This window comes from Myotis yumanensis, unplaced genomic scaffold, assembly GCF_028538775.1.
Source record: "Myotis yumanensis isolate MYYU_CA2020_CCGP unplaced genomic scaffold, mMyoYum1.0.hap1 SCAF_12, whole genome shotgun sequence".
Classification (NCBI taxonomy): domain Eukaryota; kingdom Metazoa; phylum Chordata; class Mammalia; order Chiroptera; family Vespertilionidae; genus Myotis; species Myotis yumanensis.
Genome location: NW_027223763.1, coordinates 29,266,028 through 29,280,680, shown reverse-complemented (window position 1 = coordinate 29,280,680; position 14,653 = coordinate 29,266,028). Strand labels below are relative to the sequence as shown.

Below are 14,653 nucleotides of genomic sequence, written 5' to 3'. Positions count from 1 at the left end.
TCCTACCTGCTGGGAACAGACAGATACAAGTAGCCAGGCCTATAGCCACGTCACAGGATTTCTTACCATCTGCACAGCTCAACCCATTCACTCACGGGTTCCCATACCTCTCCTCCCTGGAGTTTCCCATGGAGGTCCGTCCAGCTCAGAGACAGCTTAATAACATCTCACAGGTCCCTTCTCCTTTCTCCGGGCTCAGGGAAGCAAAGCATTGGGACAGAAGAAGGCATGAAAGCTGGGCCTCGGTGGACACCCAAATGACAAGATTTCCCTACCCTCTCTCCGGCAGCCCTGACTGGAACTTCAGACCCTCAGACCCCTCCTACCAACCGCCCACATGTTCCTAGGGCTGGCTGGAGCCTTCGTTCCACACGAACTCCCACCCACCCGGCCTGCATTGACTCAAGTGCACTCCTCTTTCTCTCTAGGGCAGTGGTCGGCAAACTCACTAGTCAACAGAACCAAATATCAACAGTACGACGATTGAAATTTCTTTTGAGAGCCAAATTTTTTAAACTTAAACTATATAGGTAGGTACATTGTTATTAACTTAATTAGGGTATTCCTAAGCTGGCCTTTGCTAAAAACTTCCTCAATCTGATTGAGGTAAGTTCGCTGAGGTCAACCCCTTCCAACTCTCCCATCCACACTCCTTTCCGAAAACTGACTTCTGCGCATAGGCCATGAAGTTTCAATCGCACTGTACGTGCGCGCCCGCACATGGTATTTTGTGGAAGAGCCACACTCAAGGGGCCAAAGGGCCGCATGTGGCTCGCGAGCCGCGGTTTGCCAACCACTGCTCTAGGGGAAGTCATTCCACCAAGCGAAACAGCAGCTGCCAAATTTGCTAAACATGGAGTAATGTTCTCTGTCCCACTCCACCCAAAGAGTTACTTGAAGTTTGACATTGCTAAACCTTAGTTTCCTCATCTGTAAACATCTAGAAAATAGTCTCTCTTCTGTCTGCCTCCCAGGCTGATAGTTGAGTGAGGATAGAATCAGTTAGATAAGAGGAAAGAGCTTCATACACTGCAAGGCACTGAGTGAGCAGCATGGATTTGTGGCCCCATCTGAAGGCTATGTGTATATCATTTTCCTACCCACGCACAGGCATGGCTTGGGGTATGACCATGGCCTCTGTCCACAGTGCTGAAGTCACAGCCAAGCCAGCTGGGACTCTTCAGTCCCTCTTTTTTTTCTTTTGTGATATTCTAATTTATTCATAAATAAATTTAATTTACAGTGTTACATGTTAACATTTATCAAAAACAAAAATACAGAATACTTCACAAATTTGTGTGTCATCCTTACACAGGGGCCATCTCAATTTTAGTATGTGTGCTGCCAAAGCGGGCACTTCGGCTCCTCCTTGTCCCACCTTTAAGTAAGCATCACGGTGAGAATTCCAAGCCCAGGGATTGCCCTGAAACTCAAAACGTATTGCCAAAATGTTTTTTATTTCATTTGTTTCAAGTATGTTTTTAAAGTCAATATGACACTCCTTTCAAAATTATAACTGGTACAAATGAGCAAGATGTGATTTAGCAGCTCAGAGAGAAAAGATGTTGCAGTCTTCACTTGGTATGGGTGAACAGTATGAGTGGCTACAATAAGACTGATATAACCTGAGGCTACATGGAACAGCGTCCGAGTCAGAGGAGAGAGCAGGCTGGCTTACTTGTACACTGCACTGGCATGCGAGAAAAAAAAAATCTAAAAGCTAAATCAGGCTCCACAAACTGAACCCAGACAGGGGAGCATGGTCGTAGTGCCTGGAACGGAACAAAGCAGCAGAGGAACCCGTGAAGGCCTGGGGGGTGTTCAGCCTGGAGAGGAGCACACGTGAGGGATGCAGAGGCTGATACCTGGCAGACGGGACCTATAAGGGCAATGTGACCTCAAGCACAGAGCTAAGACCGCAGATGGAGTAGAGGCAGATTTCTGCTCAGTGGGACTAAACGCTATCTGTGTATCAGCGAAGGCAGTGAAGCTGTGTGAGCATATCAAAGAAGTGTTAGCTGGGGAGGAGGGTGCCAACCAGGTATCCAGTACGCTTGAGACCTATGATGCCAGGAAATGGTTAAGTACCTTCTGGTGAGTGTCCAGCCCTGAGCCCAGCTGAGCTGTAGGGAGATCCATGATTGTACAAATCTACATGACCCCCAAAGCATCAGCATAACTGAGTTAGGAACTTTAATTTATTTAGTTCAACCTTTACCAGCGGTTCTCAACCTGTGGGTCGTGACCTCTTTGGCGGTCGAATGACCCTTTCACAGGGTTCGCCTAGGACCATCCTGCATGTCAGATATTTACATTACGATTCATAACAGTAGCAACATTACAGTTATGAAGTAGCAACGAAAATAATTTTGTGGTTGGGTCACAACATGAGGAACTGTATTTAAAGGGCCAGAAGGTTGAGAACCACTGCAAGAACCTGATGTTGCACGCCCTCTGCTGGTCATTCCTTGCACTGTCCTCTCACCCAAGGCAAGAAATGACCCCTTGAGCGCTTATGGTACAGGTCAGTGTAGATTCAGAACATGCAGGGCGATGCCAGACAAGTACCAGAGCGTTAGATCACTGGTCATTGTTCAATCAAAGTACAGGATCAGAAATGAATCTTCGGATGAGTTCGAAAATCTGTATCTACATGAGGGCTCATTCATGTCTAGGAGGAGGGCTCACACTGAGGCTGGGTTTGGCGAACTGTCAGGTTCAGGACTAAGACTAAGGCCAAAATTAGGACTCAGTGTGGGACTGAAGTCTAAGCTCAGGTGTCAGCATGAAGTATGTATCCAGGTGAGATGCTATGAGTCTGACCTCAGGAAGAAGTCAGTCTGCATCCAAGGTAACAGGATCAATGTAGCATTCCTGTTCCAGGTGGAAGCATCAGGTGATAAGCACCAGCACCGGAAAATGCAGCACAGGTATTGCCAGGGAATAAATATAAAGTATGGGGGACAGAATGAGGTAGTCACTAATTTCTAAAGGCCTCCCAACCTTAAAGACAATAATGGGCAAGCTAGAGCCCCCTCTCTCCTCAGAAGGTAAGTCTCAGTATTCTAGTTCCTATTAAAGCCCCCTACCAACCCTAGTACTGTCACATACAAATCATAAGTACAATCTGGGGACCGGAGAAGTCAAAGGGCTAGTCCTGTCACTGCAGAGAGCTGGCAGCTGTGGGGGTAGTCTTCCTTTCCCCCAGGGTTCTGTTTCTACTGGCAACAGTGCCTGGCAGCCTCCCACACCCAGATCTTAGCAACCAAGGGAGCCCCTGGCAACTGCTGCCATGGTAACAAGACAGGGAACTGAGCATGGGATGGAGGGGGAGCACTTCCCCTGAAGCTTTTAGGATATGTGCAAGATAGGGGGCTCCCCCTCCCATACACAGTCTGGGACGGAACACGTGCTCCTGTCTACCTCCCCATTGGCACCCACCCCCACGTGTGCCCCCAGGTTTCCGGTTCCTTCAGGGTGAGGAAATGAGGAACACCTAGGATTATGACATCCCATGGGGAGGGAGGGTAAATGGGGTGTTTGGAACTGACAAGATCACAGATGCATGCATACACCAGCAGACACGATGTCAGTGTGTCAACAGCCATGAAGCCACACTTCATCCACTCTTTGTCATACAGACACCAGCTTACACAGTCATTTCATCACACGTGCACACTAACACAAATCACACACCTACAGCAAATAACACAGAGTCAGGCACCCTACCACACAAAACTTATTGCACACACACACTCTTGCTCACAAATTGCATTACAGATTATAACAGTACAAATAACTCCCAACCAGACAAGCATTCACAGATGCACTCACACACCCAGATATCTGTGAACGTTCAGGCTAACAGTTAATTTTGTGAGGATTATCTATATGCCAGGCTCAGAACTAGGTGCATCATGTGTTACCTTAATTAACCCTCACAATAATCCCATGAGGTACTGCTGTTGTCCATCCCCATTTTACAAAGAAGAAAATGAGGCACAGATGTGGCAAGTAACCTCACGAGGCCGACCATCTGTCTCCAGAGCTTCCATTTTTTTGCCCTAGGCCTCACCCTGATTCCTCACATACACGCTTGACACACCGGGGCCATAGGGAACCCAGCAGACAACAGAGTCCCTGCCACCAATACCTGAACACACAGCCCTGAACCCTCAGAGTGCTAAGCCTACACGTTAGCATTCACAAGGACCAGGTTAAGGGCCGGTGACTAAATTTTCTGCCTCCGTGTTGGCACAGGCAAGGCTGGAGGAGGCAAAATACACAACTGGAATAGGAGGAAACAGAACCACCCACAAACCAGGCCCCCATGAGTCTGGAGTTAGGGGAGTGAGAGCCTCCAGATCTAAGGAGACAGCACCAGTCCTGGCTCCCTTATCCTACTTTGCCCATCTCCATGCCACACTATTCCATTCCCTCATCACCCCACCTCCCCTCCCTGCCTCAGTCTTCCTCACTCCATCTCTCCCATCCCTTTGCTGCTCACCCCATCTCCCCTCCCTTCTATTCCTTGTTCCCCTTCTCATCTTCTCTTCTCCTCCCTATCTCCCCTCCCCTCCTTTCCTCACCCCTCATCCTATCTTCCCTCCCTTCTCTCCTTATCCCCCAAACCCCACCGCTTCTCCATCCCGCCCCCTTACCCCACTTCCTTTCCTTTCTTCAGACCTCACAGTTCTTTACACCTGGACACCCATAGTGAGTACCAGAAAGAAGACAGGGAGTGGAGATTGCAGTCCCCTCGGCCTGTAGCCTGGGGACTGATGCTCTACCAGCCTCAGTTTCCAGCTCTATCCAGTTTGCACGACCTCATGGGTGTCCACACTTTGTCTCTGAAAAAAATGGCCAAGAAAGAGAGGTGAGAGCTTCTGCCCTGGCCCTTCCTCTGTCCTCAAACCCTCCAAGAACTCCTTCTCCCTCTTCACCCCGAGGTACCTCCTCCCCATCCCCCGCCGCCTCCGCCCCCTTCTCTGTAGCACAGATGGGCCTGGGAGACAGTGACGTGGGCGCCAGGCACCGTGTCTGCTCGAGCGTCGGCTTCCGCTGGTGACCGCCTCCGCAGCCCTGCCTGCTCTGAACAGCGGGGACACCGGGCTGCGATTTAATGGGGAATGGGGGTGGGGTGGGACCGAAATGTACGATTCCGAGGGTGTTCATAAAGGAGATCAAGTGGAACTCGGATGAAGGGCTAAGGCGGGGCGCTAGGATAGGAGAGATCATAGGAGCAGAAAGAATTAAGAATAGGATAAGCCTGGAGATCTTGGGGGGCGGAGGGGGGGAGACTGGAGATCACATGGGGTCAAGAAGAGGGAAAAGTAAGGGTGGGGGTGTAAAATGTAGGACTTCAAAGGGAAAGTGGGGTGAAAGATCATAGAACTCTAATGGGGGCTGGGGGCTGCTCGTGAGGCAGCTGGGATGCGGGGTTATACCGAGAAGAGAAGGGGACTCGGAAAGGGAATCAGGGAGCGCTAGACCTGGGGGAACGACCAGGTTGCCAAGGCGAGAGCAGAAGGGCCCTCAAACTCTGCGTGTCTGCCGGGGCCTATTTTGAAATCCAGGCCTGTTTGAAAGGTCACGTCAGGTAACGCGAAATCAGGTCGAAGACAGATCACAGTTGGGTAGAAAACAGGTTAAGAAGGGGCGACCTTTTGACTCTACTCCAGAGACTACACCTCCCAGAGTGCACTATTCTCTCTCCGGCCGTCCAAAATGATGAGGGGAAAAGGCCCAGAGTCACCGCCCATGGTGGGCGCGCTTTTCCTTTTAGGCTACCTTTGACATTGCACGGGTTCCAGAAGGTTCTCCCGGGATTCCAGCTGTGGCCAGTACGTCCCACCTTCCCAAACCGGAGATTGGACTAATATAGCTGCGCACCCCACCTCCCGGCTCGGGTCTGAGCCCCACAGACCAACCAATAAAATCAAAGGGCGCCTGGAGTTGCCACCCTCTGGGCCCTTCACCAATGACAGGGAGCGATCGTGAAGAGGCGTGGTTGACGGATCCCCGAGCGCACCAATCAGAGCCCCATCAATCGCTGCCAGGAGTGTGTGCGCGTGTGGCCGGGTGACAGGGGTGGAGAATGGGCGGCTATCGCCCAGACACTCGTAGAAAACTGTCCAATTACAACAGAGGTTTGAACTGAGTGACGGGAAGGCGGCGCAATGGAAAGCGTGGGGGCGGAGCCGTGGGGGCGGGTTCCCGGGCCCGCTGTCTGCGGCCGGCGGGCAGGCGACTCCTGTCCCGAGTGGAGGCTGCGGAGCCGGAGCCGGGGGAGGGGGCAGTGGCTGTCGGACGGACCGCGGAGGCGCCCGCAGCTCCTCACCGGTGAGGGCGCCGATCTAGGACTCGGGGATCGTGGGCGTGTGGGCGTCGCGAAGTCAGGGGTCCTGGTGTCCGGGGGTTGGGACACTGAGGGCCCATCGGCTCTTCTGCGGTAGGGCGGCGGGGACTCAGGCTCTGCCAGGCGCTCGTTGTCCGCGACCCTCTTCCAGGGGACGGCCAGCGTCTGAGCCGGGGGAGGGTCGGGCCAGGTCGGATTGGGTTCCGCCGGGGAGGAGGCGTTTCTGAGCCGGCCCAGCCACCCAGCACCGGTGACATCACCGACCACCCTCCCCCGCCCGAGCCCCCTCCTCTCTCCCCCTCTCTGCTCGCTGCGCCTTTTGTCCCGGCGGGGTCGGCTCTGCCCCGCCCCTCCCCGCCCATCTGCGAGGGAGGAGACTCCCTGTCAGTGACTTCATTGAGTAGGTTCTGGGGGACTGGGGTCGGGTCCTCCCCGACAGAGAGGCAGAGGAACTTAGTGCTTCTCGGGCCCTCACAGACAATCACACCTGTCACAGGTACACTCGCTGCCACTCACACGCACGCTCGCACTGCCAGCCTTCCTGCCACACGGCCACACAGCCATTCACAAGCAGCCAGACATTGCCGCCCTTAAGAGCTGGTGGCCACTGGACCCCATCCCTTCACTCTCCACGCCTGGGCATCAGGTCCAGCTCCAGCTCCTGTTGCACGGGACAGGCCTTGCTGGGTAAGTGCCTCTGAGGACCCGAGGAGGTGACTGCCAGAGCTGCAGCTTTGCAAGCAGGCTCCAGTGGAGCGAGCAGAGGTGAGGGGCTGGGCTGGGCATGTTTAAGCGCACAGTGCTCTCCTGCCCATCCCCAGCAGCATCCCCACTGCAGGCCCGAGGAGCTTTCCGGAGCTTCCCACACTTCTGGGGAGAAGACTTCTTAGCCAGCTTGATGTTTAAAATTCAGCTGGAGCCCTTAAAACTTCGAGCGTGGACGCTGAATGGGTTTGTAAAGTTTCGGTAAGTCCCTCCGGAGAATGGCACTCATGCCCGTACCAAGTCAAATCCTCCACATCACATCCCCCTCCATCGCCTCCTCGCTTCCTCCATTTCATCCTCGTCTCCTTCCCATTACATGTAAGTGCCTTCTACCGCACCCCTACATTTGAATGAAGTGTACACCTTATCATTCATCTCAAACCCTCCAGGCATCCATTTATTTTCCACAAACATCTCCAGTATTTTAATTCTCTGCATCTCTCTTTCAACCCCCTGGTAACCCATTTTCTACCGCAGCCACTGTCATTGGTCACCCTTTATCCCCCTCCATCAGTACTTCATTTTCTGTATCAGCCATCTCCCCTCCCTATACCAGTCCCCCTTGCCATTTCTCCTCGTTTTTCATTCCTGCCTCAGCATTAACATCCTTTCTTCTTCTCCATCAAAGGCAGTGCCATGCCATGGGGCTCCTTTGTCATTCCAACGCGTGGCTTTTGGGTAGGGGGAGGGAGGGAGAAAAGGGCAATTCTTGAAAGAGATCACCCTGTGTCTGTGGAGGCAAGAGAATTATAGATCTAGAACAGCTAGCAGGTGGGTGCCAGGGAGGAAGCTGGCCAGATGAAGAGGTAATGCAGGGACATCAAGAGGATGGTGGGAGAAGTGGCAAGTCTTTCATTTGCCCTCTGCCTGGAAGCTGCTATAGTTCCCTGGGGGCACCCTGTTGGTGTGCTAGGATTCCTTCCCAGTCTCTGGGGAAAGAAGGTGTGGGCCAAGGCAGAGATGGCAGACCACCCCCAGCTCCCGCTCAAACGGCTTTTACTGCTGCTTCCGAAAATGGCTGCCCTCCCCCAGCTGCTCTTTCTTCTCTGCCTCCTCCAACCCCCGCCTCCCCCACCAGCCGTGACATACTGATACGGGGGAGGAGGGGAGTACCCACCTTTTGGGATCCTTCTCTTTGTCAGAGTGAGGTGACTCCCAGAACCATGAGTCAACCCAGCCACCTGCAACAGACCCTGTGGGGGCAGGAGCTAGGGCCATGGTCCCTACTACCTACCTGGAGTCTTGAGGCCTCCTCTTACCCATTACAGCCCTCACTCCTGCCAGGAAACCCTGTACCCCTCGCTGAAGTAGTCAGAGACAGAAAAGCAGGCCTTAGCTGTGGCTGCTAGCCCAGGACATTGCTAGAAAGACTCCGGTTCTCCGGGCTTTGGTAGGGGTTGGCCAAATCCCAGAAGGGCTGGGGAATGGCTTCTGGCCATTCTCCCAAAAAGCTTTAGATACAGGAATGCCCCCTTCCCTGCATATTCACCACAGGGGCATTGGTGGAGGGAGATTGGCATGGAAGAATTGGAGCCTCGTGTTTCTCCCTCATATAACAAATGCCTCTGCATCCAGCTTAGAAGGGACTATCAGAGGAGTGTGGGCCAGATCCTAAACTACTGGGCAGGTGAGAGAGAGGGCAGGTATTAAGGAAATGGTGGTTAGTGCCCAACTGCCTCCTAACAACTAAGGTTTAAAAAGGCCCTATCACCAGGATGCTTTTGTTCACTAACATTAGTGCTTAGGCAGCACAGACATGTCTTCACACACATTTTGTGTGTAGACACTGGGAGATGAGTAAAGGGAACAGTTGCCCTGATTGGGGGAAGGACAGTGATCATCCCCCTACTAATGAGGGAGTTAGAAATGGCAGTTTCCAAAGGCTGTGAGTCATCCTCTGATCTGAGTCACATGTGAGGCTTAGCATAGTCTGGGGATCGAGAGCAGGGGTGCCTGGGGTCTCCAATGCAGAGAGAACTCCAGGCACCCACACCCTGACTCAGCCCGGTTGGCCAGGACAGCTGGCTGAAGATCTAGGCCTGTCCCCAGTCCTAGGCCACTGCCCCAGCTGCCCTTAGCCTGGGCACCATGCCTGAGGCATGGCGTAGGAGACCACGATACTCAGGTGACCTCACCCCGTACATTGATCTTCACCAGCTTCTGTGCGTGGCTTTGTCAGTCCATGGTGCCACCTCACTCAGCAGGTCCTTTCGGGGGTCCTCAGTCTGGCCCAAGGATGTGGACCTTAGCCTAGCTCCAAGAAGTGGGCCAGAGCCCCCCGCCTGCTGCTGGGAAAACCTAGGAACTGAGGAAAGAATCACAGAATCCTAGAATGTCCAAGCTGGAAGAGATCATCTAGTCCAAGCCTTTCATTTTACTGATGGGGAGACAGAGGCCCACAGAAAAGTCACACTGTGACTTTTAGGGATTGCAGGATCATCAGGAGCAAGACTGGGGCAGAAGGGAATAGAGGCACCAAGGATTGGCCCTGGATTTCTTTCAGAAACAAGGAGACCAGTGCCGGTCCAGTGGCTGTGATGGGAAAGGATTATTACAAGATTCTTGGGATCCCATCGGGAGCCAATGAGGATGAGATCAAGAAAGCATATCGGAAGATGGCCTTGAAGTACCACCCAGACAAGAACAAAGAACCCAATGCTGAGGAGAAGTTTAAGGAAATTGCAGAGGCCTATGATGTGCTGAGTGACCCTAAGAAACGAGGCCTGTATGACCAGTATGGGGAGGAAGGTAAGAGAGCAGCTCTCCAGCCTGCTATTGGACCCCTGTCCTTGTTTGGGGTCCTAGGTGACCCAGTTCTCATAACCGGGAACTAGAGACTGAGTAGGGGGTGAGGGAGGCAAGTGTTCCTAACATTGACACCCAGAGGAAAGAAGAGACCACCCACTTCCCAGCCTCAGCTTACCATAGTTCCCTCCACCTCTCTCTGCCCTCTCCCTGCTTAAGTTCAGGCCTGAGCGAGGTCTGAAGCTAGATCCAGAGGCCTTCCCCCTCCCACTCCCCCTTCCCAGCCCTTATTAGTCCAGCCTGAAGTCCCTGCTGCTTCATTGGCTGATGAGGAAGGTTAGGGAAAGGGAGTGTGTGCCTCTCTGAGGACAGAGCATTTACATTCATCAGCATAAAAGTTTGACCCTTAAGCAGCCTGGGAACTAACCACTGGAGCGCTGAGCTGGAGACATGGTTGTTCCCTTCTGTGCCCACTTCAGGCCATCAGAACAGAGGTATGGCTTCGCCTCCCTGAGGAAGTGGCAGAGATCCAAGGGTGGAAGGGAAACTGCTGCTGGCATATTGCCCCCTCCCTGGGGTAGCTGGTGGCCACGCACAGGGTGGCAGGAAAGGCCCAAATAAAGCCTCTGAGAGGGCGGCCCCTCCCAGCACATCCCACGGGCATGATGTAGCAGCTAATTCTGGGCCTGCCCCTCAGGGCCGCCTGCCACCCGCCAGCCACAGGCACCTGTCAGGCTATATTAAGAGACATAGTCACAGCTGAGGACTCTCCTTCCCGGGAGAAACTGTCCTTCCTCCCTAACTGCATGCACCTTTCTTTCACATTCCCCTCCTTACTCTCCCCACTGTAGCCTCCAATTAGATAGGCTATCCATATGCACGGTGCCTGGTACAGAGTAGGCACTCAAAAGAATGTTCTTTTCCTCTCCTCCTCCTTGCTTTGTGTCCCATGCCATTATCTTCTGGCACCCCAGTCCTCCCAGCCCTCTCTCGTATGTCTCCATGCCACTAGTTCCTTCCATTTTTCCCTGCTCACCTACCAACTCCCAGATTCAGCAGGCGTCTTGGGGGGGGGGGGGGGGGGGGGGTATTTCTCAGCTAAGAATTTGTTTTTCCTCTGGGATGGAGGAATGGGAGTAGAGGTGGGCAAAGAGGGTCGATTTGCAGGCACCATGCCACCATGTGACCTTTCTGGGAATTGCACTCATTCCTCCACTTGCCTCACCTTTGTTTAGGAAGGTGAGAGCTGGGAGAGAGCTGGAAACTTAACCCTCCTGCATGACCAAGCCTAAGTGAAGGGCATAGCTCAGCCCCTAGGCCCAGACACTGGGTTCTAAAGCAGATCTGCAACCCCGGAGGATGCAGCACAGCCTTAACGAGACACCAGAGCCTGGGGAGGGAAAAGCAGCCTTGGAAATGTGGGTTATATTTCTGTCCGCCCTGCCTCCTCCCCATCAACCAGACAGAACAGTTGTGCACATAGACTCTGTACTCAGCCCTGGCTGGGGACAAGTTGTTCCCAGCTTGAAAAGGGGGTGGTAGTGGTACAGCAGGAATCCCCACAGAGAAATTACCCTTTCCTGTTGTCATTAGTCCAACCTCCCTCTTTTGCTGAGCTTTGCCAAGCTTCTTGAACTCACCTGATAATCACACCTCAACAGAAGGAAAGAACAGACCCTGTGTCTTAAGGGAGGGGTGAAAAGGCCGCTGCCACAAGTCTCTGAACTGCCTGCCACTTGGCCTCTCTAATGAAATCCAAATCTAATGAAATAAGAGGCTAATTTAGGCTCTGGCTTCCATAGCCAATTGAAATTCTAGATAAAAGGCCTTAAAAAAAGAGTCCCTCCCCGTAGCTTGGGCTCCACCCTAAGTCTACATGATATAGAGCACTTCTCAGTGTTAATACCCACCTCGCTCCTTCCCCTGTGCCCGACTGTCCCCATCCTCACCACTGCCATCCCCCCATTAAGGCTGCCTCCTTAGACAGGACCTAACTCCAGCAAGAGCAGCTGGGGTCCCCACCCACAATGTGCCAGCTCATTCATGCATTTGGCTGCTCTGATATTAAGTGTGAGGGGTAAAGCTTGGTGTTATATAACTCCAGGGAGCTCCATTCCCATTGTAGTCTATGTCTGTCCAATGTGTGAATGGCACCCCCTGCAGTTGTGCAACACTGTGAGCCCTGACTGTGGGAACAAAGCATTTGAAAACTTTTTCTAAAGAAGTAGCCCCTCATCTCCAAGCTAATGAGCTTTCCTGCTTTGGGGAGCCCTCCTTATTTCCCATTTGGCAGAAGTCAGGGAAAGAAGAAATTGCTAGAAGCAGAGTGAGAGTGGGCCTCCTCCTGGACCATATCCCCACTTGATTTAGGACAAGTCACTTACTAGCCCCTGTGTCATCAAATCTTGCCCACTTGCCTCATGCTCTGTTGGTCTTTGGAGATAAGCAAAAATTTCAGAGCCAGATATGACTTGTAAGGTGACCCCAGGCCAGCCACAAAGCTCTGAGACATCTTTGGGTCATGATTACATGGGAGAGATTACAGGACTGGAAGTCACATCCTCCAGGACTTCTACTCTTAGCTTTTCCACCCATTGGGAAACTCAGCCTCTTTGAACCTCAGATGTGTTTTATTAAAAATATAATTAAGAGTAAAAATTAATCTTGCCAGAGAACTTTCTTACTGTATTAGGCCAGCCCTCTCTCTGGGAATTAAAGATTTCGTCTTTCTCTAGGTCCATGAGTTGGGAGCTAGAGAGCAGGGAGAGGAGACTGGGGTGGGGCCCAGACCAGCCACACTGTCCCTAACTTCTCCTCCCTCCAGGCCTGAAGACTGGCGGTGGTTCGTCAGGTGGCTCCAGTGGCTCCTTTCACTACACCTTTCATGGGGACCCCCATGCCACCTTTGCCTCCTTCTTTGGTGGCTCCAACCCCTTCGATATCTTCTTTGCCAGCACTCGTTCCACTCGACCGTTCAGTGGTTTTGATCCAGATGACATGGATGTGGATGATGATGAGGACCCATTTGGTGCCTTCGGCCGCTTTGGCTTCAATGGGCTGAGTAGGGGTCCAAGGCGAGCCCCCGAACCACTGTACCCTCGGCGCAAGGTGCAGGACCCACCTGTGGTGCATGAGCTGAGGGTGTCCCTGGAGGAGATCTACCATGGCTCCACCAAGCGTATGAAGATCACGAGGCGGCGCCTCAACCCTGATGGGAGAACTGTGCGCACCGAGGACAAGATCCTGCACATTGTTATCAAGCGTGGCTGGAAGGAAGGCACCAAGATCACCTTCCCCAAAGAGGGTGATGCCACACCTGACAACATCCCTGCTGACATAGTCTTTGTGCTCAAAGACAAGCCCCATGCACACTTCCGCCGAGATGGTACCAACGTGCTCTACAGTGCCCTGATCAGCCTCAAGGAGGTGAGGCTTGGGTCAGGTTGTGTGTGTGATGAGGGAGGGTAACAGGGACGTTCTTTCCCCATTTTAATCTTCTTCTCTCTTCCCAGTCACTCTACCCCACCTTTTCCTCACTATCTGCCTCATTTTCCCCAGGCACTGTGTGGCTGTACCGTGAACATTCCCACCATTGATGGCCGAGTGATCGCTTTGCCCTGCAATGATGTCATCAAGCCAGGCACCGTGAAGAGACTCCGTGGGGAGGGCCTTCCCTTCCCCAAGGTGCCCACCCAACGGGGAGACCTCATTGTTGAGTTCAAAGTTCGCTTCCCAGACCGATTAACACCACAGACACGACAGATCCTTAAGCAGCACCTGCCCTGTTCCTAGGCTCTGCCCCAGCCAGCCCAGAGTCTACCACAGCAATACCCCCACACTCGCCCCACCCAACGTGCACCCAACTTGATGTCCACTGGACACTGGCAACTTTTTTAAATGCAAAAAAAAAGCCACTGTTTTTTTCAGGAAAATGTTCCTGTCCCTGACCCCTTTCAGAGCTGGGCTGCCTTGGGGGAGTGGGAGGGAGGTGGGGAGAACTAGCCCAGACCAGGGGTTGATTTTCATGTCACTAGCTTTGAATCCAGTTCCCACTCCAGTGGCTGGAGAGTGACCTGAGTGCTACTTGAAAATATAGAGATTCCTTGTCCACGCCTGTAAATAGCATACCCTCCTTCCCCGCTCAGCTTTGCTGACACCTCGCCTCTCCCTTCCCTCTGGCTTCCGCCTATGGGGGAGGAAGAGGATGGAAAGGACACTGCTTTCCCACCCCAGCCCCACCCCCTGGTCCACAGTGTCCGAGGTTATCACACACATATTCACACACACAAAGCACTCGCCTAGAGCTGTCTGTGCCTCTCCCAGGTTGAGATAGAAAGGGAAGGTCCATAACCGGGCCATTGAGCACAAGACACTTTTCATCTGGGGCAGGGAGGTGAACAGGGCCCTCAGCAGCCTCCCGGACAGCTCCCCTGCCCAGACCCCACAGAGCTAAAAGTTCTGTCCTCCCTGTTGCTCTCAGGAGTGTGCAGGCATGGAGGGAGGGGAAGGGGGCCTGCTGTATTAAAGCTAAGAGGTGGCAGGCAGGATCCATCTCTCAGCCTTCATCAGGAAGGGAAAGGGCTTTGGGGTCAGGTGGCAGCTATTCCCCAGCACGAGATTCAGGGTCACAGGTTTCTCCCCACACCTCTGAACTCAGGGCCTCGCCACCCCAAAACTTCCAAATCCCATTTTTGTGATATGTGTAACTACTTATTTCTTACCCTTCATGGAGGCTGTGTGGGAAATTTCCAGCCCTTTGATGCCTATGTGACTCCACCCCATTCC

General features: G+C 52.9%; 1 protein-coding gene and 1 pseudogene across 4 annotated transcripts; one reads left to right on the top strand and one right to left on the bottom strand.

Annotated features, from left to right (window-relative positions):
* Nucleotides 1-1,270: 1,270 nt before the first annotated feature.
* On the bottom strand, nucleotides 1,271-1,357 carry LOC139021306 (U6 spliceosomal RNA; annotated as a pseudogene).
* A 4,883-nt stretch (nucleotides 1,358-6,240) lies between these two features.
* On the top strand, nucleotides 6,241-13,858 carry DNAJB5 (DnaJ heat shock protein family (Hsp40) member B5). Of its 4 annotated transcripts, none has more exons than XM_070431291.1 (5): nucleotides 6,269-6,342; nucleotides 7,183-7,324; nucleotides 9,627-9,871; nucleotides 12,693-13,294; nucleotides 13,427-13,858. In XM_070431291.1, the coding sequence occupies exons 2-5, from the start codon at nucleotides 7,257-7,259 to the stop codon at nucleotides 13,658-13,660; spliced, it is 1,149 nt and encodes a 382-aa protein (XP_070287392.1). In that variant the 5' UTR covers nucleotides 6,269-6,342; nucleotides 7,183-7,256; the 3' UTR covers nucleotides 13,661-13,858. The 4 variants fall into 4 exon arrangements, with proteins under 4 accessions (XP_070287394.1, XP_070287392.1, XP_070287393.1 ...); XM_070431292.1 differs by having other exon boundaries at nucleotides 6,277-6,342; nucleotides 7,180-7,324; XM_070431293.1 differs by lacking the exon at nucleotides 7,183-7,324 and having other exon boundaries at nucleotides 6,241-6,342.
* Nucleotides 13,859-14,653: the final 795 nt, after the last annotated feature.

Coding starts and splice junctions, on each gene's coding strand:
- DNAJB5 (XM_070431290.1), top strand. CDS start 7,143: ATGTTTAAGCGCACAGTGCTCTCCTGCCCATCCCCAGCAGCATCCCCA. Junction 9,872..12,692: donor TGACCAGTATGGGGAGGAAG/GTAAGAGAGCAG, acceptor TCCTCCCTCCAG/GCCTGAAGACTGGCGGTGGT. Junction 13,295..13,426: donor CCCTGATCAGCCTCAAGGAG/GTGAGGCTTGGG, acceptor CATTTTCCCCAG/GCACTGTGTGGCTGTACCGT.